Source organism: Macaca nemestrina, chromosome 15, assembly GCF_043159975.1.
Source record: "Macaca nemestrina isolate mMacNem1 chromosome 15, mMacNem.hap1, whole genome shotgun sequence".
In the NCBI taxonomy this organism is placed as follows: domain Eukaryota; kingdom Metazoa; phylum Chordata; class Mammalia; order Primates; family Cercopithecidae; genus Macaca; species Macaca nemestrina.
This window is the reverse complement of record NC_092139.1, coordinates 108,900,971-108,928,520: the sequence shown is the minus strand read 5'-3', so window position 1 is coordinate 108,928,520 and position 27,550 is coordinate 108,900,971. Positions and strand designations below refer to the sequence as shown.

At 52.8% G+C, this 27,550-nt stretch overlaps 2 protein-coding genes across 5 annotated transcripts in view; one reads left to right on the top strand and one right to left on the bottom strand.

The window, feature by feature from the left end:
* Window positions 1–9,131, top strand: part of LOC105464385 (chondroadherin like) — a 19,044-nt gene extending 9,913 nt beyond the window's left edge. Inside the window, exon 6 of one of the 3 annotated variants that reach the window (XM_011712224.3) lies at window positions 8,800–9,131. In XM_011712224.3, the coding sequence (XP_011710526.2) occupies window positions 8,800–8,925 (126 nt within the window). In that variant the 3' untranslated portion in view covers window positions 8,926–9,131. Of the gene's footprint in view, window positions 1–3,421; window positions 3,640–7,499; window positions 7,593–8,799 lie in introns of those variants that run through there. The other 2 variants (XM_071080645.1, XM_011712225.3) reach the window with 2 other exon arrangements.
* On the bottom strand, window positions 1,630–27,550 carry LOC105464384 (L3MBTL histone methyl-lysine binding protein 2). 2 transcript variants are annotated; one of them, XM_011712223.3, is made up of 17 exons: window positions 27,375–27,497; window positions 23,370–23,607; window positions 19,433–19,566; window positions 17,331–17,454; window positions 16,403–16,482; window positions 14,759–14,876; window positions 13,454–13,588; window positions 13,037–13,125; window positions 9,125–9,356; window positions 8,594–8,670; window positions 8,324–8,428; window positions 7,462–7,609; window positions 6,658–6,740; window positions 6,075–6,309; window positions 5,546–5,611; window positions 3,496–3,612; window positions 1,630–3,009 (listed from the first exon to the last, which is right to left on the bottom strand). In XM_011712223.3, exons 1-17 carry the CDS (start codon window positions 27,396–27,398, stop codon window positions 2,897–2,899), a joined length of 2,118 nt encoding a protein of 705 aa, XP_011710525.1. In that variant the 5' UTR covers window positions 27,399–27,497; the 3' UTR covers window positions 1,630–2,896. The 2 variants fall into 2 exon arrangements, with proteins under 2 accessions (XP_011710525.1, XP_011710523.1); XM_011712221.3 differs by lacking the exon at window positions 19,433–19,566 and having other exon boundaries at window positions 27,375–27,550.

Genomic DNA, 27,550 nt, shown 5'->3' with positions numbered 1-27,550 from the left:
ACGGAGTCTCGCTCTGTCGCCCAGGCTGGAGTGCAGTGGCCGGATCTCAGCTCACTGCAAGCTCCGCCTCCCGGGTTCACGCCATTCTCCTGCCTCAGCCTCCCGAGTAGCTGGGACTACAGGCGCCCACAACCGCGCCCGGCTAATATTTTGTATTTTTAGTAGAGACGGGGTTTCACCGTGGTCTCGATCTCCTGACCTTGTGATCCGCCCGCCTCGGCCTCCCAAAGTGCTGGGATTACAGGCGTGAGCCACCGCGCCCGGCTAGGTTTTTGTATTTTTAGTAGACAGGGTTTCACCGTGTTAGCCAGGATGGTCTCGATCTCCTGACCTCGTGATCTGCCTGTCTCGGCCTCCCAAAGTGCTGGGATTACAGGCTTGAGCCACCGCGCCCGGCGCTTTTTTTATTTAAAAAAAAAAAAAAAAAAAAAAGTTAAACCAGTCCGGACATGGGGGTTCACACCTGTAATCCCAGCACTTTGGGAGGCCAAGGTGGACGGATCACCTGAGGTCAGGAGTTTGAGACCAGCCTGGCTAACATGGTAAAACCCCGTTTCTACTAAAAATACAAAAGATTAGCCGGGCATGGTGGTGCGTGCCTGTAATCCCACTCGGGAGGCTGAGACAGGAGAATCGCTTGAACCTGGGAAGCGGAGGTTATTTTGCAGTGAGCCGAGGTTGTGCCATTGCACTCCAGCTTGGGCAGTAAGAGGGAAACTCTGTCTCAAAAAAAAAAAAAAAAAAAAAAAAAAGTAGCAGTTTCTTCCCAGGAATACAAAGGAATTCAAGGCAGAGGGCTCTTAGGTTGAGGCTCAGGCGCTGGCAGTGTTCCAGGCTGGAGGTGCTCGCTTGCTGAAGGCACGAGGATGGACGTCTGCCAGTCTCCCTTGATGCCTGTGTCTAGCTTGGTGTCTGGCACCCAGAAGGTGCTCGAGAAGCCTGAATGACTGACTCACTACTAGGTCATCCGGCAGACAAACCTGGGTTCAACCCCACTGCCGTCCTTAACAGGTGTGAATTTAAGCAGCCAAGTTACTACACTGTACTGAGGCTTCCTTTTTCCCATCAGTACCACACAGGGCTACTGTGAAGGTAAAATGAGCCATTTAGATACCTACTTAATCTGGCACCTGGGTAGGGGCTCTTGGTATGATGGAGTTCCTTGCATCCCTTTCCCTGGAGCAGAGGGGCTAGACTGGGTGACCATAAAGGACGAGGCAGGCAGGGCAGGTTCCTGAAGGGTCTGGATTTGGTCTCCCCTGTACCAGGAGCCTCTGTGGGTCCTCAGGCCAGAGAAGCAGGGATGAGGGATTTGCAAATGCCTCCCTGCCAGCAGCCCCACTGCTGGGACTCTTTAAGAACTTCAATTCCCTCCAAGGGCAAACTGAGGCACAAGGTTTCCCAAGAGATCAATACTTCCATCTCCGGCAAATCACGCTGGCCTCTAGGCACCAGCCACACACGGTCATGTGCACACTCCCATTTCACACACACACAAGGCCACCTTTGTGCTAGCCTATGCCAGGAACTATAGACAGGCAGACACAGGCTCCATCGCTGGGGAACCCACGGTCTTTGGGGAGAATGGCACAACCATAAATAACGACAACATGCGGCTAGACAGGGAACTCAGGCTCATGAGGCAACATTTATTCTTTACAGCCTCGCACACTCGTGTCTTGACTCACGTGGCCTCATCATCGATACCATGAGGTGGGGGGTCAGAACACACTCTGCCAGGAACAGAGATCTAACAAACCGGACTCAAGCAAGCAGGGGATTTAGTTTCTCAGACACAGTCTGGGGAGCCAGTGAGGCTGCAATGGCAGCTGGATGTGTCCTCCAGCTCTGTCATCCTTGTGCTGAGGCTTCTGTGTTCACAGCCCCTCCAGGCATGGCTTCTTCATTCAGGTAGGAACAAAAGGTGAAAACAGCAAAGCCCAGCTCTCCAGAGGCTCCAGTCGGAACTGGACCCTTTAACTACAAAGGAATCTTGGATGAGTTACTTTTAGCGGGGCTTCAGAAGCAGGTAGCAGAGCTGGAGTGCACACTCAGGCCACCTTCCTCCCAGTGTCCTCGCCGGGGCATTTCCTTTAGGAAATGGCGGCAGTCCTCACAAACACAGAAAGCAGCTCAAACCACCACACAGGTCACCAAAATCCATATCCTGGTCACTGCTTCTCAGCTGCCAAGCCAAGCTGGGTCCTCAACATTCCTGGGGAGCTAGGAGGAGCAGAGGACCAGCACATGACATCCCTGGGGAGCTAGGAGGAGCAGAGAACCAGCACATGACATCCCTGGGGAGCTAGGAGGAGCAGAGGACCAGCACATGACATCCCTGGGGAGCTAGGAGGAGCAGAGGACCAGCACATGAGGCTAAGAGGCATTCTGCAAGGTGAATTTTTGAGGCAGAGGCTGCCCCCATCACACAACTCCCTGTCAGAGGACCTCATCCTGCTCAGAAAGCTGCTCTAGAGTTTAATTTACATGACTCGTTGGGACAGACAGAGTTCACTGTCTTATCTTCCACAGTGTAACAGGGGTGGCCCCACCCCTGGTAACTGAGGGCCGTGGCAGGTCCTGGGGAGGCCATCTTAAGGAAGAGCAGGCAGCTAGCGTTCCAGCTTTGGAAACTCTGGCTGGAGAAGGTGGTTCACAGACGAGTTCGGGGGCCTCAGGCAGCCCGTCACATAGGCCTTTCCACAGGGGAGGGTAGAGGCAACAGGCAGGTCCCAGGAGACCCCAGCAGGTCCTCCACCGTCCAGCCTTCACGGCACCAGGCAGAATTTACACATAGGCTCAGTCTCCAAGCCAAAGTGAGGTGGAGGCATGGTGGTGGCGGTAGAGAAACCCCGGGCTGGCTTCCAGCTAGGAGCCAGGCTGGAGGCAAGAAGGCTCAGTCGTCCGTTTCCTCCTTGATGTTCTCAACGGGGACAGGCAGCTCTGGACTTGAAGCCTTGTGGGGCGAGGCCGCATCTAGATGCTCCTCCTTCACACGCACAGCAATGACTGAAGAGGCAGGGGAGGCGGGTGGGTGGGCGAGTAAATAACTCCGGGAGGGGTGGGGGCAGACGGAGGAGCTGGGAAAGGGACCTGGCTCCCTACAGATGGGGGCCTAGGATGCACCTTCACCCTCCAGCTTCCCTTCTGGGAGGGCAGTGGCAGCAGCAAAAGGCCAAGGCCCCAAGCCAGGTAGGCTATGCCAGCGACACTGCCATGTGCCAATCTGCCACCACCCTGCCAAGCACTAGCGGTAGGGGTAGAGATGGAGGAGGAGGAGGGGCCAGGGGCCTGGCTAGAGGGGGACTCAGCTCTGTTCACAGTTCGGGGGTGTCTGGGAAGCGCTCTGGGTCCAGTGGTACAGGACTGCTTGGTGCCCAGAAAATGCCGAAGAAACCTGACTCTACTCTTCTGTGCCCAGGTGGGGAAGGAGAGGGGTCGTCTCTGAGCACGGAGCAGGCTGGTCCTGCCTCGACCCAGCCCGGTGGCTCTTACTCTCGCCAGGAACGGGCTCCGACGAGATCTTCTCGGCGCCCTGAGGGTCGTCCTCCAGCAGGGGCTTCTTGGACCCCTGTCTGAGGGGTCGCGTCTTGGTGGGCGGGATTCTTTTCCCTTTGAATAAAAATGGATTCAAACCCAGCATTAGGGTTGTATTTAGGTGAGGCTTTACGGACCACGTCTCACCCAGCGGTCAGGCAGCGTGGCAGAGGGAAACGTGCCAGCCTGGGGACAGAAAGCCTGGACTCCAAGTCTGACACCTCTTATTGGCTGTGTGCCCTGAGCTCAGATTCTCTCCAATGGGAAGTAATACCACCACCTCCCTCAAACCAAGCCCCAGGCAGTCGTGGTTGTAGCTGCTTTTAAAATCTTCTTTTAAATAAATAAATTTTTTTTGAAGAGGGTCTCACTCTGTCACCCAGGCTGGAGTGCAGTGGGCTGATCACAGCTCACTGCAGCCTCAACCTCCCAGGCTCAGATGATCCTCCTACCTTAGCCTCCTGAGTAGCTGGGACTACAGGCATGTGCCACCATACCCAGCTAATTAAATTTTTTAAATTAGGGGTCTGGCTATGTTGCCCCAGCTGGTCTCAAACTCCTGGGCTCAAGGGATCCTCCCACCTCAGCCTCTCAAAGTGTTGGGATTACAGGTGGGAACCATCTCACCTGGCCCGTTTTTGATCGTTGATTTCTTCCTGCAACATGCACTATTTCCAGTCCTACTGTTTGAATGGTACAGAACCTCTGCCTACTGGATAAATGCCACACCCTCACTCAATTTTTTTGTTTTTTTGAGACAGTCTTGCTCTGTCGCCTAGGCTGGAGTGCAGTGGCTCAATCTCTGCTCACTGCAACCTCTACCTCCCTGGTTCAAGCAATTCTCCTGCCTCAGCTTCCCAAGTAGCTGGGATTACAGGCGTGTGCCAGTGTGCCCGGCTAATTTTTGTATTTTTAGTAGAGACGGGGTTTCACCATGTTGGTCAGGCTGGTCTCGAACTCCTGACCTCGTGATCTGCCCACCTCGGCCTCCCAAAGTGATGGCATGACAATTTTTTTTGTGTGTGTGATGGAGTTTCCCTCTTCCACCCAGGCTACAGTGCAGTGGCATGATCTGGGCTCACTGCCACCTCCGCCCCCGGGTTCAAGTGATTCTCCTGCCTCAGCCTCCCAAGTAGCTGGGATTACAGGTGCCTGCCACCATACCTGGCTAATTTTTGTATTTTTAGTAGAGACGGGGATTCACCATGTTGGTCAGGCTGGTCTTGGAACTTCTGACCTCATGATCCGCCTGCCTCAGCCTCCCAAAGTATTAGGATTACAGGCGTGAGCCACTGTGCCTAGCTGCCTCACTCAATCTTAATCCTGCCCCAGGGACCTGGTTCCTGTTTCAGAACATCCTCTTCCCCACATGGTACCACACCGTGGAGGTGACAGCCCACCTCGCTGTCATGGGCCTGCGGCTCTGAAGGATGGCTTTGCCCGTCCCGCTCTGCCCCTCAAGTGGAAGCCAAGCTGGGCTCAGAATCTGTAGAGTGAGGCCCCACCAAGGCAAATGACACCCCACAGCCCGAGTGCCAGGTGCAGTCCCGCCACTCAGCTGCCTGCCTTTGCTCCTGCCCTCTCCCACCCTCAAAGAGGTCTCGAGGTAAGAATGAGAGCCTTGGAGAGACAGCTTGTATTTCTTCCTGCGGCTTTTCCTTTAGAACCTAGCAGCGGCGGCTTGCCCAGGCCAGGCTGTTTTTTTTCTGAACGTGGGCATCAGGGATGGGATCCCCCAACTTCAATCTCTTACCTCTTTTCCTCAGCACCCTGACCATGGCCAGAGACTGAACACTCTCTATTTATGGTCTGGGTCCCCAGAGACAGGATGAAAGGCCCGTAGGCCAAAGAGCAAGGGAAAAGCGACAGGACAGGACCACGAGGAGAGTTGCGCCAGTAGGACAGCACCTGGGAACCTCTGCCTGGGGGCTGACCCCGCCTGCTCCCAGGGGCGCAGCCCACCGCTCCCGGGCCCACGCCAGCCTGGCTGCACTGGGACAGTACTTACTTTTCTTCCCAAACTGTTTCTTTTTCTTCTTTGTGGCCTCTTTGGCCTTCAGCGGTGTGGCCGGTTCTGTTGTTGAAAGACAAGGGTGAAAGAGATGAGACGAGGGTCCCTGGGAGGACACAAGGCACAGGTGCATCCCGAGACCCTGTCCACCCTCCCACACAGGACACCCCAAGATAGAAGGCCAAAGCTTGGCAATGAGGAGAGGGGGGGCTGGAGAACAGCTGTCCCTTCTTCCCACCCTTGTCACCACGGCTGCTCAGAGGGACCTGGGTAGTTTACCTGGGTGCACAAGGGCAAGAACATATGACAGAGTGGGCAAGATGAAGGAAGGAGCTCTGCAGGCCAGAGAGGAAGGGAGCCAGAGAAGCCAGGAGCAGGGGCTGGGTGACGGGGCTCACTCTCTACTTAGAGTGGTCCATGAGATGTCTCCATCTCATGCCAAAGAACTGAGATGGGCACAGGGGCGGGGGAAGAAGGAGAAAAGAAGAGGAAAGTCAGAGTCTCTTAGGGTCATGAGAGCCCAGACCTGCGGCCACAGGAGGCTGGAGCTGGTAGCCGGTGAGCTCACACCAGCCAACGGGGTAGATGTCCGGGGACTCGCAGTCCACCCACTGGTCGTACTCGCTGTCCCAGCCATCAAAGTGGATGCTGAGGAGCCGATGCACCACTCGCTTCACCGTGGCCACACAGATGAGCCGGGGCTCCATCAGGTCCACGGCCTCCAGCTTCATGCCCACCTTGAAGCCATGGTTTGGGCAATCCTGGGGCAGAAAAAGGAGGCAGTGGCCAAGCCAGTCAGCTCCCTACCCCAGCAGGCTCGCCCGGGCCTGGAGGCACTTGAAGAACTGGCAGGGAGGAGGCTGGGACTGGAACGCCTGCTGGGGCAAGTTCCTCTAGACAATAATCCCACTGCACCTCTTTCTCCACACTGCCCTCCATGGAAGAGGGACTGGAGTGCCCAGGCCAGAGCTGGGGACTTCCCCCCAAAAGTGGCTGGTGTTAGAAGCAGAGACTCGAGAGAAAGGGGAGGAACTGCCACCCCTGGGAGCAGCAGGCAGGGCCTGTCCTGAGGCCCCTGCAGGCCCCTTGCTCCACTTGAGTCTCCTCACCATGTTAAAGAGTCTTGATGGGGCGGCTTTCGACTTGGTCTTCTCCAAGTAGTTCTCCCAGCTGAAGGTCTGTACCTCATAACCTGGAGGAGCAGACAGCTCAGATGCAGAGGGAGAGGGGAAGCAGGAAGTGGGCAGGGGGAAAGGACACATGGCTGAAGGAGCTCTGCAGCTTGCTCAGGACCCAGCCTGGAGTCTCCCCAGCAGCCTTCTCAACCCCTCAGGGTGGCACCTGCTCTAGCACCACAGTCCTGTTGTATAGGTTGTTTGCTGACCAACGGGATACATGGGAGCTCTGTTCATCAACAATACACTGGCCACGGGGCAGGGTCAGCCCAGCAGTTAAGGGCTGGTGGCGGGCTCTGTCACCTTTCCCATACACCCTGAAATGCTACACTTTGGGGCCTGACTTGACCAGGAATCTGGACTTGTGGCCCCACCCTGCCCCTTCTGTTTTGTTTTGTTTTTAAAACAGAGTCTCGCTGTCACCCAGGCTGGAGTGCAGTGGCATGATCTTGACTCACTGCAACCTCCACCTCCTGGGTTCAAGCAATTCTCTTGCCTCAGCCTCCCTAGTGGCTGTAATGGATTACAGGCACCTGCCACCATGCCTGGCTAATTTTGTATTTTTAGTAGAGATGAGGTTTTGCCATGTTGGCCAGGCTGGTCTCAAACTCCTGACCTCAGGTCATCCACCTGCCTCAGCCTCCCAAAGTGCTGGGATTACAGGCAGGAGCCACCGCGCCTGGACACCCTGCCCCTTCTGATGGCAAGGCCAGCACGTGGTGGCCTCTCTAGTCTTACCTTTTGGGGGTGTGAGCTCAATGTCATTCTTCTGACAGAAGGTGGCCGGGAAGATGGCATGGGAAGAGGCGTGGTAGCAGAACCAGTCCGAGCCATCTGTGGAGGGCCCCCCGTCCACACAGATCATCAGGTATCCATCCAGGAGAACCTGGGGGGTGGGGGTAGCAGGCAGACAGATCATATCATGAACTGCACCCCATCCTGGGTTGGCACCGCACCCCAACAGGGACACGAGGCAGATGGATCCAAACAGATCTAGGGCACGGCCCTCCTGGAGGACACCTGAGCCTCCCTGGGGCACACAGCACTTCTGTGATGCGTCCACGTGGGATTCTTTCTCTTCCCCACTACACAGCAAACACCACGCCAGCAGGGGCCGCATCCATCCTGTTGGACCGTGTTCTCGGGTGAGCACACGCGCCTGGCATGGAGCGGATCCGCGGCGTGGACGAGTCAGCAGCCTCCTCCAGGAGGGCCATGCAGGGGTGGGGGATGCTGCTCAGGCTGAGGCGATGAGGAAGTTTGGAGCAAGGTGACCCCCGCTGTGGCTCTTGCCTAGGCCAGCACTCAAAGGAGATGGCACACAGCAAGAAGGCCCCAGGGAGGTGACAGGGAAGGGCCCACCCTGACACAGGACCCGGCTCAGGTGTTGAAGAAGCCCTCGTCCAGTGAGCCTTGGACCCTGACATGAAAGCAGATTCTGAGCAAGGGGCAGGCCAGGCCCCACCCACAAAAGTCAGGGACTCTGGGCACAGCCAGTGATGAGAGGCTGTGCCAGAGACCCCCTGACAGTGGCGAGTGGAGTTAGAGCTCTGGGCCACATGGGTCCCCTCGTGGGGGCCGGAGGCCGGCCCTGGCTCACCTTACAGACAGTTGCCACGCAGATGTTGCCCAGATTCAGGGGGTCAATGGCCTCCAGCTTCATCCCTTCCTCAAACCAACCACCTTCTGTGTAGACGGCTCGTACCTTAAAGGAATGGGACAGCTGGGGACTCCCTGGGCAGGCCAGGGGGAAAGGTAAGGGAAGCAGGCCTCAGGAGGGAAAGGGACGGTCCCAGGGGAAAAGCCAGGTCCCTCAGGCCCGGAATGGACCCATGGCCGAGGGGAAAAGCGCCCAAGGGCTGAGTCTCACCTTCTTGAACAGGTAAGGAACGGCATCACAGTAGATCTTCCGGAAGGTGGGGTGATGGGCCATGTCACTTCGCCTCTCTTTGGAGGAGATGGATAGGGAATGAGGGAGAGAAGGGAGTTGAAGGAAGCTCCTGGGCCATCTCCGCACCTCCCCTGGGAATGCGGGGCTGCTCTGCACATGTTCTCAGCTGTCTCTCTGTATCTCAGGACCCCCACCCAGAGGAGCAGACAGAAAGGTTGAGTCCAGAGAACATCCAGAGCTCTGTAGGGCCTCTCCAGCCCTCGAAACCCGGACTGCTCCCATATGACATGGCAGAGGATCGGGGCTGCTAGCATCTGCGTTCAAATCTTGATTTTACCAGTCACAAGTTGAGTGGAGTGACTTGTCAAGCTCTCTGGAGCGCAGTGTCATCACCACAGGGTGGCCATGCCAACCTCCACCTGCTGACCTGCTGTGAGGAGTAGGAAGGTGCTCCCACCCCATCCCTGGGAAGCACAGCGTGCAGTCCCTCTGGCCTGGGGCTCTGCTAACCTGACATCTTGATGCCGTGGCCCACACGTCGTGACCAACCCACTGGGTGGATCAGGGGGCTCCACATGTGGCACCAGAAGTCGTCGTCACTGTCACCATCCTCGTAGAGGAGCCGTAGGCGACCCCCGATTACTGTGTCCACCACGGCCATGCGAGTGCGTGACACCTGGGACTTGTCCACCACTTCCAGCCGCATGCCCTGCCTAAAGGGATACTTCATGCTCTCCACCATCTGAAACGATGTCAGAACACAGACCTGCTATGGCTGAGGGCTCCTCCCACCCACCCTCCTGGACCCTCCTGCTCTGTCTCTTCACGGTGAGTGGAGGAGAGGGAAGGTGTGGTGTTATCCCCCCCCCACACCGTCAGTCGGGAGGTGGCAGATGAGACCACCTGTGCTGCCAGGCTCACCTTGGCCCTGACTCCCTAGGAGGACACAGAGGGAAGGCACACAGCTCGCAATGGGCATGCCACTTCTCGCCACCAAAACGCCAATGAGTTGATGCAAGTCATAAAACACACTTTAGACTAAGGAAAAGTGACCCAGAGAGGTCACGCTTGCCCAGAGTGACAGAGACTCATTTGTGCCAGAGCTGGGCCTGGAAGCTGGTGTGCAGCCCGTGCTCTTCGTGGCCTCTGCACTCTGATCGCCGGGCACCCTGCACTCCCCGCCACCTCCCAGCCCTCTGCCTGTGGCTCATACGAGACTCATGTCCAGAGAACTGAGTCTTCCTGTGTCCCTTTCCAGTGTCCCCTGTGTCCAGTTCCGACTCTGACCCTGATGGGCTGCAGCTCTGCAGTGCTTTCACAGTGCCTCGGTGGCAACCAACCTAATGACGGATGGTGACCAAGATGCCCTCGAGCTGCCCTACAGAGAGCCACGGTGCTGGGGTAGAGGAGGAGGAGGTTCTTTTTGTTCACTGTGACTTCAGAGCCATCCTGCCTGGGGCAGGGAACAGGTAGGGTGTAAGGCTTTTCCAGCCCCAGGGCACGGCTGGGTCAGGAACCTGCGGAGCCTAGACTAAGCAGCGCTACTTCCAAACACACCCAGAAGGAAAGGTCTCAGAGGTCACAAAGCAGCCAATAGGCAAAGCTGCCACAGGGGTCCTAAACCAGACAGACCCTCTGGCCCAGCTCAAGGGCTTGGGATACGCCCTGACACCAATTGCCTGTCCCACGTCTGGTATCTCAGAGGCTCACTCAGGAGAGTGAGAGACAACGCAGGGTAAGGCCTGGCTCAGGGCCCCTCTGGGCTGCCTTCCCTGCCACGTTCTCTTCCTCTACAGCCAACACAGTGCAGCCCACAATCCTACGCCATTTTTGTTTTTGTTTTTGTTTTGAAATGGAGTCTCCTCGCTCTGTGGCCCAGGCTGAAGTGCAGTGGGCACAATCTCGGCTCACTGCAACTTCGGCCTCCCGGGTGCAAGCAATTCTCCCACCTCAGCCTCCTGAGTTAGCTGGGATTACTGGTGTGTGCCACCACACCCAGCTAATTTTTGCATTTCTAGTACAGTCGGGGTTTTGCCATGTTGGCCAGGCTAGTCTGGAACTCCTGCCCTCAGGTGATCTGCCGACCTTGGCCTCCCAAAGTGCTGGGATTACAGAGTGAGTCACTGTGCCCAGCCCAACTAATTTTTTTTTTTTTTTTTTTTTTTTTGAGACGGAGTCTCGCTCTGTCACCCAGGCTGGAGTGCAGTGGCCGGATCTCAGCTCACTGCAAGCTCCGCCTCCCGGGTTCACGCCATTCTCCTGCCTCAGCCTCCCGAGTAGCTGGGACTATAGGCGCCCGCCACCTCGCCCGGCTAGTTTTTTGTATTTTTTAGTAGAGACGGGGTTTCACCGTGTTAGCCAGGATGGTCTCGATCTCCTGACCTCGTGATCCGCCCATCTCAGCCTCCCAAAGTGCTGGGATTACAGGCGTGAGCCACCGCGCCCGGCCTCTAATTTTTTTTTAAGAGACAAAGTCTCACGGTGTTGCCTAAGCTGGTTTCGGACTTCTGGCCTCAAGTAATCCTCTCGCCTTGGCCTCCCAAAGTGCTGAGACACTGAGACAGGTATGAGTCACTTTTACCATGTACACGTGACTTAATTTTTACTAAATCATTTCTTTTTTTTTTTTTTTTTGAGACGGAGTCTCGCTCTGCCACCCAGGCTGGAGTGCAGTGACTGGATCTCAGCTCACTGCAAGCTCCGCCTCCCGGGTTCACGCCATTCTCCTGCCTCAGCCTCCCGAGTAGCTGGGACTACAGGCGCCCACCACCTCGCCCGGCTAGTTTTTCGTATTTTTCAGTAGAGACGGGGTTTCACCGTGTTAGCCAGGATGGTCTCGATCTCCTGACCTCGCGATCCGCCCGTCTCGGCCTCCCAAAGTGCTGGGATTACAGGCTTGAGCCACCGCGCCCGGCCTAAATCATTTCTTAAAAATTAAATGCCAAACAGATGATTCTGTGCCACACAGGAGTCCTAAACCAGACAGAATCCGACAGCCCAGAGGGGCCCCAGGCCAGGCCTTAGCCTGTACTGTGCCAGGCACACCCCTGGCTTAGAACCGAGGCTGTATTACAATTACTCGTGTGCATGGCTTTCGTTTCCTCTGCCAGACTAAAGATTTCTGGATGGCAGGGTCTGTATTCTTTGTATTCCCACATTGCCTTGTAAACAAGTATGTAAGGCTGGGCATGGTGGCTCACGCCTATAATCCCAGCACTCTGGGAGGCCGGGGTGGGTGGATCACTTGAGGTCAGGAGTTCGAGACAAGCCTGGGCAATACGGTGAAACCCCATCTCTACTAAAAATACAAAAATTAGCCACGTATGATGGTGCATGTGCACCTGTAATCCCAGCTACTTGGGAGGCTGAGGCAGAAAAATTGCTTGAGCCCAGGAGGCAGAGGTTGCAGTGAGCCAAGATTGTGCCACTGCACTCCAGCCTGGGCAACAGAGCGAGACTCTGTCTTAAAAAGAAAAAAAAGGCTGGGCACAGTGGCTCATGCCTGTAATCCCAGCACTTTGGGAGGCCAAGGCAGGCAGATCACAAGGTCAGGAGATTGAAACCATCCTGGCTTGGCCGGGCGCGGTGGCTCAAGCCTGTAATCCCAGCACTTTGGGAGGCCGAGGCGGGCGGATCACAAGGTCAGGAGATCGAGACCACAGTGAAACCCCGTCTCTACTAAAAATACAAAAAATTAGCCGGGCGCGGTGGCGGGCGCCTGTAGTCCCAGCTACTCAGGAGGCTGAGGCAGGAGAATGGCGGGAACCCGGGAGGCGGAGCTTGCAGTGAGCCGAGATCGCGCCACTGCACTCCAGCCTGGGCAACAGCGTGAGACTCCGTCTCAAAAAAAAAAAAAAAAAAAAAAAAAAGAAACCATCCTGGCTAACATGGTGAAACCCCATCTCTACTAAAAATACAAAAAAATTAGCCAGGCATGGTGGTGAGCGCCTGTAGTCCCAGCTACTCGGGAGGCTGAGGCAGGAGAATGGCGTGAACCCGGGAGGCAGAGGTTGCCATGAGCCAAGATTGCGCCACTGCACTCCAGCCTGGGCAACAGAGCGAGACTCCGTCTCAAAAAAAAAAAAAAAAAAAAAAAAAACATATGTAATAAAATCTATTGAGTGAACACTTCCGAAAAATTCTATGAGCAAAGGTAAGGTTCTGGAAGAGCAAAAGGCAGACAAAGCAGCATGACTGGTGCGGTAGGAGCAGAGTCTGGGTGGGGTGGTGGCTGACACCAGGCTAGAAAGGCAGATGGCAACCATGTAGCAGCAGCATTTGTCTCCAGCCTTGCAAAATGTGGAGCTGCTGAAGATCATCAGGCAAGAGAGTCTCAGATAACATGCTCCAGTGAGTAGCATGGAGGATGGAGAAAAATGGAAGAGCAGAAGAAGGGACATCAGTTAAAGGCTCACTGCCGACCTTGATGTGGAAATCCACGGGAAGTGTCCTGGAGCCCACCAGCCGTTTCATGAGGTAGCCCTTCCAGTCGGTGAACTTGGCATGGATGGCTGTGGAGGCACCAGCAGAATCCTGGTTACAGACTGACGACACCTCCACCGACAGGGATGCTAGCACCGACCCCGAGTGGGGGCCCCTCAGCAGTGGGGAGGAAAATAGCTGCCTCTCGAGGCCAGCAAGGACTTCATCCGAGAACCTCAGATTCCACACATGGATTGGCTCCTGGGCCTCTGAGACGGCGAGGGCAGGAAGCCAGGGGGCAAGTGGCTTCTGTTCTAACAAGACAGAGGACTCCCATTCTACCTAACACAAGCAGAGGACTCTCCCTCTACCAGGGGCCCTGCAGGAACAAGAGAGGGAATGTTCTCATCAACTCACTCCGTGGGGGCACGAGGATCTTGCTGTTGATGGCACACCAGCCAATGGGGTGGACATCCACAGTTCCCAGGTTGCACCAGAAGTCATGGCTGGCATCATTTTCAAAGCCTTCGTACCGAAGCAGCACCCGATACCCTGAAAAGAAAGGAAAGGGCACCTGTGAAGGAGGGTGAGCTGGGGAAGGTATGCTGTGCTTTTTTTATTATTTTGAGACGGAGTCTTGCTCTGTTGCCCAGGCTGGATTGTAGTGGCGCCATCTCAGCTCACTGCAAGCTCCGCCTCCTGAGTAGCTGGGACTACAGGGGCCTGCCACCACGCCTGGCTAATTTTTTTTGTATTTTTAGTAGAGACGGGGTTTCATCGTGTTAGCCAGGATGGTCTCGATCTCCTGACCTTGTGATCTGCCCTCCTTAGCCTCCCAAAGTGCTGGGATTACAAGCGTGAGCCACCGCGCCCGGCCTGGGGAAGGTATGTTGTTAAGCCGTCTCTTGTCTCTAGCCTAAGCTGGACTTCTGGCATCTATACTTCCAGGCACGTGTATTCCTGTTGTCCACAACAGTCCTAGTCAATCAAATTCATGCTCCTAGTTAGGAAAGCATTATGGCATGGTGCTGAGAGTTAATTCCCTATAACCTGACCATCCCTGGAATGAATTTTACTTTTTAAATTTTTTTCATTTTTTGTAGAGACAGTGTCTCACTACGTTGCTCAGGCTGGTCTCGAACTCCTGAGCTCAAACAATCCTCCTGCCTCCGCCTCCCAAAGTGCTGGGATTAGAGGTGTGAGCCACGACACCCGGCCCTGGAACAAACTTTATAAATTGGGGTTTCCAGCCAGGCGCGGTGGCTCACGCCTGTAATCCCAGCACTTTGGGGGACAGAGGATCACCTGAGGTCAGGAGTTTGAGACCAGCCTGGCCAAGATGGTGAAACCCCGTCTCTACTAAATATACAAAAATTAGCCGTGTGGTGGCCAAGTGGCCTGTAGTCCCAGCTATTCGGGAGGCTGGAGAATCGCTTGAACCCAGGAGGCGGAGGTTGCAGTGAGCTGAGATCGCACCACTGCACTCCAGTCTGGGTGAAAGAGCGAGACACCATCTAAAAAAACAAACAAACAAAAAATTAGAGTTTCCAAGTCTGCCAAGCTCTGTGTTCCCTTCTCTGGTAGAAGAATCCTTAGAAGTGGGGCAGAAACCCCACTAGGTGGGATTTTTATGAAGCCAACTGCTGCCTACAACACTGTCCACCCATCTAGAGATGTCACCCTGCAGACACATCGCTGGCCCTGCCCTGGCCAAACACCCACCTGCTGTCTGGATGACAGAGGCGATCCAGTACACCCGGCTGGGGAGCACAGCGTCGCTGTTGAGCACCTCCACCTTCATCCCTTTCATCACATCCTCCCACTGGTCATAGAGTGGGACCTGTGTGGCGATGAGAGTACGGAGAGAGTGAGCTAACGGCGCTGGCAGGGGAGACGGGCTGCCTCATGACCTCAGTCAAGTCCTCCTTTGCACCTCCACTTTTCGCATCACCCACTGTGTGCAGAGCCAGCCTCTAGGGATAAAGAGATGAGGTCCCCTGTCCTTGAAGAGTTGAGCCGGGGAGTGGAGGTGGTGGGATGCAGGGTGATGCCTAGAGACCGAGTCAGACAGAACCGAGTCCTAATCTTTACAGGACTGGTTTCTTACTGTATCATTTTGGGCACATGATGGCTTGGTGAGCCTGGATCCCTTCGTGCCCGTGCCAGCCTGAGCAATGGTGGGGCAATGTTCTTAGCACAAATATACTTTCCTTCAGTCATCACTCAAACCTGTGCTCTGGGCATCATGACCCCCTCATTTACACACAGCCATCCACCTTGCAAGTTTACTCTCTACCTTCCCTCCTATTAAAATGCTCCAGGGGGCCGGGCGCAGTGGCTCACACCTGTAATCCCAGCACTCTGGGAGGCTCAGGTGGGCAGATCACCTGAGGTTGGGAGTTCGAGACCAGCCTGACCAACAGGGAGAAATCCCGTCTCTACTAAAAATACAAAATTAGCCAGGCGTGGTGGTGCATGCCTGTAATCCCAGCTACTCGGGAGGCTGAGGCAGGAGAATCGCTTGAACCTGGGAGGGGGAGGTTGCTGTGAGCCGACAGTGCCATTGCACTCCAGCCTGGGCAACAAGAGTGAAACTCCATCTCAAAAAAATAAATAAAATAAAATAAAATGCCCCAGGACAGCACTGGGGTGTTTTAGTTGCCTTCCCAGTACCTAATCCTCACTTTCCTGCCAATGGTGCTTTTGACTCTCCTTTGGGAAAATCACTTTTTTTTTTTTTTTTTTTTTAAAAGAGTCTTGCTCATCACCCAGGCTGGAAGGCAGTGGCGCAATCTCAGCTCATTACAACCTCAGCCTCCCAAGTTCAAGGGATTCTCCTGTCTCGGCCTCCCAAGTAGCTGGGATTACAGGTGCCCGCCATCACTTCCAGCTAATTTTTGTATTTTTAGTAGAGATGGGGTTACACCATGTTGGCCAGGCTGGTCTCGAACTCCCCACCTCAGGTGATCCGCCCGCCTCGGCCTCCCAAAGTGCTGGGATTACAGGTGTGAGCCACTGTGCCCGGCCAAATTCACCTTTTTTATTCTCAGCCCTGGCTTCAGCCAGTTGGGGTATCCCATTCCATCATCCTGGTCACTTGAGTTTAGTTCGTCACAGATCCTGGACACAGCTGTGCTAGCCCAGGCACCCAGGGGCAGGCTTTTTACAAAGCAAATTGGATTATATGTGTTAGACACAGGTACGAGGCAACTCCCCTGGGAATGAAAATGCTGAGCCTGTTAGAGAATTCAGGGCAAAAACCTCCCCACTGCCACCGTCCAGCCTGAAGCCACCCAGTGAAGCAGGTGGAGGAGCAGCTCCATGGCCGGCTCCCTGGCCTCCCTCCCTCAGCTCGAGGGCACTCACGTGCTTGAAACAGCTGACAGGAGCAGCCTTGTAACTGTGATCCTTTAGGAACTTCCCCCAGTCGAAGCCCAAGACCAGAGCTGCAGAGCAGAAAGAGGACGAGTCAGGCTGGGAGCCTGAGCAGCAGCCAGTCTAGGAGCCTGGACCCCAAGGGCCCTGTGGGACCTGCAGAGGTAGGTCCCCCACCCCCAGCAGCCCCTCTCACGGCGCTGCCCACGACACCCTCCTTCACTCCTATACCTGCTCCTCCAGTGGCCATGAGGGACCACTGTTGACTGAATTGAAAGGCGGCAAGACTCAGGAGTAAGGAACATTCAAAGGGAAATTTCTTGCCCTTCTTCCCCCAAAGAGGAAAATTCAAATATCCCTGGGCTTAAATTCCTCCCACCTCCCTCAACCTGATTGGCCACACCCAATCTAAATGTGGGGGAGGGGGTGCGCACACGCCAGGGCCCCTGCCACTGAGCTCCTGCCTGCTGAGCTCCATTTCAGTTAGAAACTCAGAACAGTGATAGCAGAGTTGCTTTATGCATACGTTTAACTTGCTTAGCAATTGCTGTACACTCAGAGAAAGAGAAACAGGCTCCTTTCCTCTCCAAACCTGCCTTCAACCAGATCCGGGCCTTCATTGCCCCAGGGAAACAGAAACCACAGGGAGAAAAGCAAAGAGAAACAAAAACAGCCAATTCTTGGCGTTTGAATGATCATGGGTAGGAGTCCTGGTGATTTAAGGGTGGCTGAAGGCATTTTTCTGGGTAATTTCCACAATCCCCAACAGGTGAGGCAGGTGCAATCCGTGGTGACCCTGGCTTAGCGCACTTTCCACCTGGCCGGTTTGCCCAGTCTTCATTCCTAGAAAAGGCCACCCCAAACCCAGCCTCCTCCTCAGCCATGGCAGCTTCCTAAGCGGAGCCCTCTGCTATCTTACCGTCTTGTCCTGTTGGTGTCCCATCTGCCAGCTGTCCTGTCCCTTGGGAGTGGAGGAAGGCTCCAATTTTGGCAGACCAGGCAGCCTTGTGCAGGACTTTGGCTTTCTTGGTGGGTGGTTTTCCCTGGAGAGGAGAGAGGCTATGTGTAGCCCAGCGGCTGGGATCATGACTCTGGATTTGGGCTGCCAAGTTGAAGTCCTGGGCTTGGGTCGGTGACTTAACTTCTTTTGGGCTTCAGTTTCTTCATGTGTGAAACAGTGATGACAGTAACAATCCTGAGCTCAGGGGGTGGTTGTGGGGAAGGGTCCGGGGTGCTAGGCAGGGCTACAGAGCAGGGAGAGACCCATGTTCTATCTTTTAAGCCTTTCTGCCGTGCCAGATTCAAGTCTCAGTCATCTCCTTCCTCCAGTGTCGCTACCAATAGATCCAAAGCAAAGAATGGGCCTCACAGGGGGCCAGAAACGCGCATGAACTGGGAGGCAACCTTCTGTACATACACGAATGTTCAGGAGAGGGTCCACGGCTTTCATCAGGTACTCAAAGGGGGTCCTCCCTTTCCAAAGGGAATGGCCACTGATCTGGTCTGTATTTTGTAACTTAAGCACTGACCAGGAATTTACTAAGGAGATCAGTGAAGCAGAAATCTGGGTTTAAGTCCCAAGCAAACGTAGGGGAAAATCCCAGTTCTACAATTTTTAGTAGTATACCTTTAAGTAAGTTACTGAAATTTCTGAGCCTTTATAAAAAGGAATTTTTTTAAAAATCAAATTTTTAAAGATCATTAATTGGACTGAGAATGTCAAGCCCTTAGCGAGTACTCCCAAACTGTAGCTATTAATATTACCAATATTATTCTTAGCTCTCTGAAGAGAGGGACCTTTCTGTGCCTTGACTAACATCTACAAAATGGGGAAACACTGGTAATTGTCTCACAAAGGCGATAGTGTATGAAGCAGTAAGCAGGCTCTAGAACACAGCAGTTTCTAATAAACATCGGTGGTCCTCAAGCTTTGCTGCACATTAGGATCATCTGGGAGCTCTTTCAATCTCTGTCCAGGCCACACGCCATCCCAGTTAAATCAGAATCTTTCGGAGTAGGACCCAAGCATCAATATATTTTTTAAATTTTATTTTTCTTTTTCCCCAGGCTGGAGTGCAGTGGCACGATCTCAGCTCCCTGCAACCTCCACCTCCCAAGTTCAAGCAATTCTCCTGCCTCAGCTTCCTGAGTAACTGGGACTTCAGGCGCACGCCACCACACCTGGCTAATTTATGTATTTTTTGTAGAGACGGGGTTTCATCATGTTGGCCAGGATGGTCTCCATCTCTTGACCTTGTGATCCACCCGCCTCGGCCTCCCAAAGTGCTAGGATTATAGGCGTGAGCCACTGTACCCGACCAGCATCAATATTTTTTAAACTTTCCACGTGATCCCAGCTTGCAGGCAAATTTGGGAAGCAGTGTTGTGGATGCTGGTCACAGCTACTGGGAAACAATGTAAGATCAAGCCCCTGAGATTAGGTTCCAGCCTCAATTCTGCCATTCTCTTCGTACAGAGCCACACTAGGTATGTTATTCTACCTCCTTGGACTTCAGTATACTTAATAAATGTGTGGGTTCAACACCACATCCAAGAACCTTTCCATCTCTAAAAATTCTATAAATGTCAGTAATTTAGAAAATTGGCAAGACTTTCTAGGTAGCTGCCTGTGATATGGAGTCAGACAAGGCACGGACTTCCTGAAGCCACCATGGCTGGTGAACCTTGGGCCTGTTTCCCAGCTTCCTTTCAAAGGATGTATAAAAGTGTGGGGTGAAGACCAAGGGCGTCAGCCTTCCCCAGGGTTCTTGTTTAAAATGTACCGAACACACCAGACTCTGGGGGATGAGGGTAGGGAATGGACAGTAGCTTCAGGAACCTATAATTTAAAAAGCTCCATAAATGGATTCTTCTGTCCACTGAAGTTTGAGAACATAATAAATACCAGCTGGCCACCAGCAAGGGGCTTTTCAAACTTTCCTGGCCCTTGCCTTCAGTCAATTAGTGGCTCCTATCTCAGCGCCAAAGGCCCCGGGAAGGACCCAGGTGACTGCCTCTCACCTGTAATCTAGCCAAGATACTGGCTTTCTTGGAGTTGGAGGAGTAGCTCCTGGAGCAGGAGACGCTGCAGAACCTCTTGGTCTTGGAGAAGAAGGCTTCCCTTGTACCCACGATACCACACATCTCACAGACAGCTGGGAAGAGAACTTAGCACATGACTCACCCGATACGGCCACCTCAAAGCCAACAAAATGATGGGCCCTTCAAAACCTGGGGCACTGCATTAACCAGGTGAGCCCCTGCCCCGACCAAGGCTAATGGAGTAAGAGAAGGAATGGGAGGTACTGGCATGTATATCCTGAATCTACCTGAACAAAGTGCTGCTGCTTGGCCTCCCTTGGCTGCATATGTCAACAGAGGAGCTAATGGAAATCCATGAGGACAACTGGGGGAATAGGTGAGTGTTGAAAAGTTTGTGAGAGGAAAGTGAGAAGAGGCCAGGCATGGTAGCTCCTGTCTGTAATCCCAGCAGTTTGGGAGGCCAAGGAGGGAGGATTGCTTGAGGGCAGGAATTCGAGACCATCCTAGGCAACCCAGCAAGACCTTGTTGCAAAAAAACACAAACAAAAAAAACGCCTGGTATGATGGCACATGCCTGTCGTCCCAACTTCTTGGGAGGTTAAAGTGGAGGGGGGGACTGCTTGAGCCCAGGAGGTTGACGCTTCAGTGAGCCATGTTTGCACCACTGTACCTCTAGCCTGGGCAACAAAATAAGACACTGTCTCAAAAAAAAAAGAAGAGAAAAAATTTATAGGAAGAAAAAGTGCCAGAGTCACTTAACCTCTATGGCTCTATTTTCTCATCTATATAGTAAAGGGACTGAACTAGATCTGTGGTTTTTTTTTTTTTTTTTTTTTTTTTTTTTTTGAGACGGAGTCTCGCTCTGTCGCCCAGGCTGGAGTGCAGTGGCCGGATCTCAGCTCACTGCAAGCTCCGCCTCCCGGGTTTACACCATTCTCCTGTCTCAGCCTCCTGAGTAGCTGGGACTACAGGCGCCCGCCACCTCGCCCGGCTAGTTTTTTGTATTTTTTAGTAGAGACGGGGTTTCACCGTGTTAGCCAGGATGGTCTCGATCTCCTGACCTAGTGATCCGCCCGTCTCGGCCTCCCAACGTGCTGGGATTACAGGCTTGAGCCACCGCGCCCGGCCTTTTTTTTTTTTTTTGAGATGGAGTCTCACTCTGTCGCCCAGGCTGGAGTGCAGTGGCGCAATCTCGGCTCACTGCAAGCTCTGCCTCCCAGGTTCACGCCATTCTCCTGCCTCAGCCTCCCTAGTAGCTGCGACTACAGGTGCCGCCACCAAGCCCGGCTAATTTTTTTGTATTTTTAGTAGAGATGGGGTTTCACCATGTTAGCCAGGATGGTCTCGATCTCCTGACCTCATGGTCCGCCCACCTCGGCCTCCCAAAGTGTTGGGATTACAGGCGTGAGCCACTACGGCTGGCTAGATCAGTGTTTTAATTGTGACTTCATTTTTTTTTTTTTTTTTGAGACAGAGTTTCGCTCTTGTCACCCAGGCAGGAGTGCAGTGGCGCCATCTCGGCTCATTGCAACTTCCGATTCCCGGATTCAAGGGATTCTCCTGCCGCAGCCTCCTGAGTAGCTGGGACTACAGGCGTGTGCCACTACGCCCGGCTAATTTTTTGTATCTTTAGTAGGGGTTTCGCCATGTTGAGCAGGCTGGTCTTGAACTCCTGACCTCAGGTGATCCACCTGCCTCGGCCTCCCAAAGTGCTGGGATTACAGGAGTGAGTCACCGCGCCTGGCCCGTGACTTCACTATTAGACCCACCTGGGGAGCTTTTAAAAATGCCTGAGCAGGCACAGTGGCTCACACCTGTAATCTCAGCACTTTGGGAGGCCGAGGCAGGTGGATTACCTGAGGTCAGGAGTTCAGAGACCAGCCTGGCCAATATGGTGAAACCCTATCTCTACTCAACATACAAAAACTTAGCCAGGCGTGGTGCTGGGCGCCTATAATCCCAGCTACTCGGGTGAATGGGGCAGGAGAATCCCTTCAACCCAGGAGGTGGAGGTTGCAGTGAGCTGAGATGGCGCCATTGCACTCCAGCCTGGGCAACAAGAGCGAAACTCCGTCTCAAAAAAAAAAAAAAGAAAAAAAAAAAAAGCCTGAACCTAAAATTCTAATGGTCTGTGATGGGAGATTGGCACCTATAGTTTGTTAAAAGCTCCCCTAGATGATTCTAATGTGCAGAATCCCTGGTCTAAGTGGTCTCTAATGGTTCCTTCTAGTTCTAAATCCTAAGATTCTAAAAGAAGGGTTGGAAGAGGATAGAAGAGAGAAAGATAAAACAGGCAAGGGATGAAAAGAAGACAACATGAATAGAAAGGAAATAAGGCTGAGCGCAGTGGCTCACGCCTGTAATCCCAGCACTTTGGGAGGCCGAGGTGGGCGAATCACAAGGTTAGATTGAGACCATCCTGGCTAACATGGTGAAACCCCATCTCTACTAAAAACACAAAAAATTAGCCGGGCCTGGTGGCGGGCGCCTGTAGTCCCAGCTACTTGGGAGGCTGAGGCAGGAGAATGGCCTGAACCCAGGAGGCGGAGCTTGCAGTGAGCCAAGATTGTGCCACTGCACTCCAGCCTGGGCGATAGAGCGAGACTCCATCTCAAAAAAAAAAATAAAAATAAAAAAGGAAGTAAGATTCAACAGCAAAGAGTATTAGATTACTCTTGTAACAAGTTTGGGGCCGGGTGCAGTGGCTCACACCTGTAATCCTTGCACTTTAGGAGGCCGAGGTGGGGGATCACTTGAGCTTGGGAGTTCAAGACCAGCCTGGGCAACATGGCAAAACCCTGTCTCTACAAAAAAACCCACAAAACTTAGCCAGGCATGGTGGCATACGCCTGTAGTCCCAGCTACTCAGGAGGTTCAGGTGGAATGACTGCCTGAGCCCAGGAGGTCAAGGCTGCAGTGTGAGCCATTTTCACACCACTGCACTCCAGCCAGGGTGACAGAATGAGACCCTGTCTCAAAACAAAAAAAGTTTGGGATCCAAGGGATGGCAGTGTCATCACAGACTAGCCTGCCTCTCTTCACAGGCAGCCCACACATGGGAGGCCGTGACACAGGGGTTCAGCAGCTGTCCAAGCATCACATTTCTGAACTCAACTGGCTTCCAGATGATCCACAGGGATTCTCATCTGCCCGCCCCCAACCCAATCCTCCTACCCAGGGTCACTTTATCATGTATTACCTCCCCACTCCCACCCTGACTTCCAGGCCACAAGCTATTTGTCCCTTCTCAGAAAGGAACCAAAACACTTTAGGTTTCCTATCTTCTAACATCCAGGCTGGAAATCCACTGTATATACTTACACAAAAAAGCAGCACCGTGTTATTCAGTGGCATCTAAACTGTGCTGAATACACATTAGTTGTATGAAAGAATGAATGAAGTCACAATGTGAAATTAGACTGGGGCCGGGCACAGTGGCTCACTTCTGTAATCCCAGCACTTTGGGAAGCCGAGGTGGGTGAATCACCTGAGTTCAGGAGTTTGAGACCAGCCTGGTCAACATGGTGAACCCCCACCTCTACTAAAAATACAAAAATTAGCTGGGTGTGGTGGTGGGTGCCTGTAATCCCAGCTACTTGGAAGGCTGAGGCACGAGAATCACTTGAACTCGGGAGGTGGAGGTTGCAGTGAGCCAAGATCATGCCACTGCACTCCATCCTGGGCAACAGGGCGAGACTCAAGTCTTAAAAAAAAAAATTCAGCAAAGGAAGTACCGCTGTGGCTACTTGGGGTGCTTCTGTCTCTCTTACAGATCCTTACACATCTGATCCCTTAGAAATCACAGTTAACAGCCTTTTACATATGGATGGCTCTGCCCATATAGCCTATATCCATCCCCCTCTTCCTCTATAATCTTCTGACTCCTCTCCATCCTCAGGGGACACTCTGAAGGCACCTGGCTCAGAACCACTGCCATCCAAGGAGCGAGGAGTCCCAGGGCTGAGCAAATGCAGGGGGGAGGTCGGCAGTTCCCCTGCTTCCCGATCCTCATTTTCTGCTTCACTTGACTCCTCCAGATAGGAGCTGCTCTCACTGCCCACACTGCTGTTATAACTCCGGAAACTATCATAGCCACCAAACAGCTCCAAGTCGTCATCTTCCTCTTCCTCCATTGGTTCTGAAGACGGGGTCTCCTAATGGAGGATGACACAAACCAGGTAGAAAGAATTATGGTTGGCTTTAGTGCACGGGGGGAGAAGCTGCAGATCTGCTATCAGCCCCCTCACACTTCCGGGAACCTTCCAAATACCAGGATCATTACTCCTATTTCCACATTTCTCCACCATGATGCAATACAACAGCTTAACAAGACAGAAAATATGTGTTAGGAATTCACCAGGCTCCTCTGTGGATTTCCAAATGATGATATTTTAACATGGTTCAAATAGAATACTGTGTAACAATGAGGGCCGGGTGCAATGGCTCACGCCTGTAATCCCAGCACTTTGGGAGGCCGAGGCCGGCAGATCACCTGAGGTCAGGAGTTCGAGACCAGCCTGGCCAAGACGGTGAAAGCCTGTCTCTACTAAAAAATACAAAAAAAAAAAAATGAGCCAGGTGTGGTAGTGGGTGCCTGTAGTCCCAGTCACTCGGGAGGCTGGCGCAGAGAATCGCTTAAACCCAGGAGGCAGAGGCTGCAGTGAGCCAAGATTGTGCCACTGCACTCCAGTCTGGGTGACAGAGCGAGACTCTATCTCAAAAAAAAAAAAAAAGTGAAATATCCTAAGGTACTTCACAAAGACTTTCTGGGGTAGAAGATATATATTACAAATTAATTCTTAGCTGGGCATGGTGGCCCATACCTGAAATCCTAGTACTTTGGGAGGCCAAGGCGAGTGGATCACGAGGTCAGGAGTTCAAGACCAACCTGGCCAAGATGGTGAAACCCTGTCTCTACTAAAAATACAAAAATTGGCCGGGTGTGGTGGCAGGCGCCTGTAATCCCAGGTACTTGGAAGGCTGAGGCAGAGAACTGCTTGAACCTGGGAGGCGAAGGTTGCAGTGAGCTAAGATCGTACCACTGTACTCCAGCCTGCGCGACAGAGTGACTGTCTCAAAAAGAAAAAAGAAATGTCTTCTGTGTTCAATATTACATCAAAATGATCTCAACTCAGAAACAGTTTAAGTCACAGAAAAGTTAATTTGGGACCCAGACTGCTCCAAAGAGGATCGGAGAGGCAGATGACACACAGATAACTGTGGCATCTTGGGGTGTACTATAGCGCTAGATTCAGCTGTGATCCTAACTAGCTATAGGGCCTTGAGCAAGTCATTTAACTTCTGTGGGCTTCAATTTTCTCATCTATAAAATAAAAATATTTGACTCAGCTGGGCGTGGTGGCTCATGCCTGTAATCCCAGCACTTTGGGAGGCTGAGGCGGGCGGATCACAAGGTCAGGAAATTGAGACCATCCTGGCTAACAGGGTGAAACCCTGTCTCTACTAAAAATACAAAAAATTAACCAGGCGTGGTGGTGGGAGCCTGTAGTCCCAGCTACTCAGGAGGCTGAGGCAGGAAAATGGCGTGAACCTGGGAGACAGAGCTTGCAGTGAGCCGAGATGGTACCACTGCACTCCATCCTGGGCGACAGCCAGACTCCGTCTCAAAAAAATAAAAATAAATTAATTAGCCAGGTGTGGTGGCATGTGCCTGTATTCTCAGCTCCTTGGAGCTGAGGTGGAAGGATTGCTTGAGCCTGGGAGGTGAAGGCGGTAGTGAGCCATAACCATGCCACTGCTATCCAGCCTGGGCAAGAGAGTGAGATACTGTCTCAAAAGAAAAAAAAAAGCCAGGTGGTGGTGGTATGCACCTGTAGTTCTAGCTACTCAGAAGGCTGAGGTGGGAAGATAGCTTGAGCCTGGGAGGTCAAGGCTGTACTGAATCATGGTCACATCATTGCACTCCAGCCTAGATGACAGAGGGAGACGCTGTCTCAAAGGGAAAAAAAAAAAAAAAAAGGTGTGAAGAACTCAAATACCATCTCTAGTGCTTACTTGCTGTGTGACCTGCAGCAAGTCAATTTTGCAGTGTTTCAAGTTTCCACATCTGTACAATGAGGATAGTACCGCCTATTTCACAGGGTTTGGGGGCTGGCTACAGTGGCTCATGCCTGTAATCGCAGCACTTTGGGAGGCCGAGGCAGGAGGATTGCTTGAGCCTGGAGTTCAAGACCAGACTGGGCAACATAGGGAAATCCTGTCTCTACAAAAACTGGAAAAAATTAGCTGGGCGTGGTGGTTAGGGAGGCTGAAGTGGGAGGATCTCTTGAGCCAGGGAGGTCAAGGCTGCAGTGAGCTATGACTGCACCACTGCACTCCAGCCTGGGTGATAGAGAGCAACTCTGTCTCAAAAAAAAAAAAAAAAAAAGGATTTGGGGGAGAAGTAAGAGACAATACAGGCAAAGCACTCAGAATAGTGACTTGCATATAGTAAGTGCTCAATAAACGTTGCCAACTTTTACTGGTTGAAAGCATAGACTATGATTTGCCTAGGTTTGAATCCTGGCTCTAACATTTATTAACTGTGTGATTTTGTGCGTATTTTATCTTGCTACCCTCAGTTCTTCATCATTACAAGAGAGATAATAAGCTTTCTTTAGATAATTCTTATGAAGATTAAGATATGTAAAGCCTAGTTCTATTTCCAGCAGTCAGTAACAGCTCTAAAAGTGTGACATGCTATTATTCTCCACATTATTATTTTCCTTTACCCTTGCAGAATGTTTGAGCTATTCCACTTTATATTTGCAACTATACATGCAAATATGCTAGAAAGGAAACAGTTCAAATATAGGTACCCTTGTCAGGCAGGGTGACAGAGACCACCTATAGTCCCAGCTACTTAGGAGGTTGAGGTGTGAGGATTGCTTGAGCCCAAGAGTTCGAGGCTGCAGTGCGTTGTCATCACGCCTGTGAGTAACCACTGCACTCCAGCCAGGGCAACAGAGGAACACCCCGTCTCTTAAAACAAATATAAAGTGCCCAGAAACCAAATGATTAAAGGATGAGGCGGGGTGCAGTGGCTCACGCCTGTAATCCCAGCACTTTGGGAGGTCGAGGCGAAGCAGTCAGATCACCTGAGGTCAGGAGTTCGAAACCAGTCTGACCAACATGGTGAAACCTCGTCTCTACTAAAAATATAAAAATTAGCCGGGTGTGGTTGCGCATGCCTGTAATCCCAGCTACATGGGAGGCGGAGACAGGAGAATTGCTTGAACCCGGAGACGGAGGTTGCAGTGAGCCGCGATCGGGCCACTGCACTCTAGCCTGGGCAACAGAGCAAGACTCCGTCTGAAAGAAAAAACAAAAGGGATGAGTGGGTTCCAGGTTGCAGTACAATGTGAAAAGCATAACAGACAGTTTCGGAGGCGGACAGACTTAGAGCCAACCTCCTTCACTTTCCAGCCGGGGTAACTTCCTGGGGCGTCGCACCACCTCTAAGCCTCAGTGGCTTGAACGACAAAGACGAAAGAATAATTCCTGTGAGGGTACTGGAAGATAATGCACATGAACGTTACAGACAAGGAGTGATGTTCACCCAACGTTAATCGCCCTTCACTTCCCACCTCATGTAACAGGCCTCACAAGCCCTAAAGAACACGGCCACGAGACAATGAGGATAAAGAATCGATTCAGGAGCTCTCACATCCTAAACCTAGTTCCCCTTCCCCCAGGCCAGGGACGGCTGTTCCTCCCTGAACTCGCCGAACATTGGCCCCAGCAGGAGAGGAGCAAAAAGTAACGCCAGTCGCCTCTGGCCCTGGCTCAGTTTAACTATCTCAGTTTATCCATCCTTCCACCTTCCATCCTCCAGACGTCGCTAAAAGCCCTAAAGAAGGGTCCACGGAGCGAGGATCTCGGGGTTCCCCTTCCAAGTCACGCTAAGTCCTCTCCTTCTCACCTCAATACTCGGGGGCTTCTCCATGAGACCTCAGTTTCGCCAAGCGTCACCAGGTGCAGGAAGCCATATTGGCCTCGTCGCTCTCCACGAGAGCACTCATTGGTCGCCTCCCTGAGCCGCGGGCCAATCACGCTGCAGGAAGGAGGAAAAGCCGGTTCCGTGCTTGCTCGCGCCAT

What these genes read in the sequence shown, in the direction of transcription:
- LOC105464384 (XM_011712221.3), bottom strand. Translation starts at nt 27,550, where the DNA reads ATGGCGCGAGCAAGCACGGAACCGGCTTTTCCTCCTTCCTGCAGCGTG. An exon ending in AGAAGCCCCCGAGTATTGAG is followed by an intron (nt 23,608 to 27,374) that starts GTGAGAAGGAGA and finishes ATCCTCCATTAG; the next exon opens with GAGACCCCGTCTTCAGAACC. An exon ending in CATCAAGACTCTTTAACATG is followed by an intron (nt 6,310 to 6,657) that starts GTGAGGAGACTC and finishes TTTCTGCCCCAG; the next exon opens with GATTGCCCAAACCATGGCTT.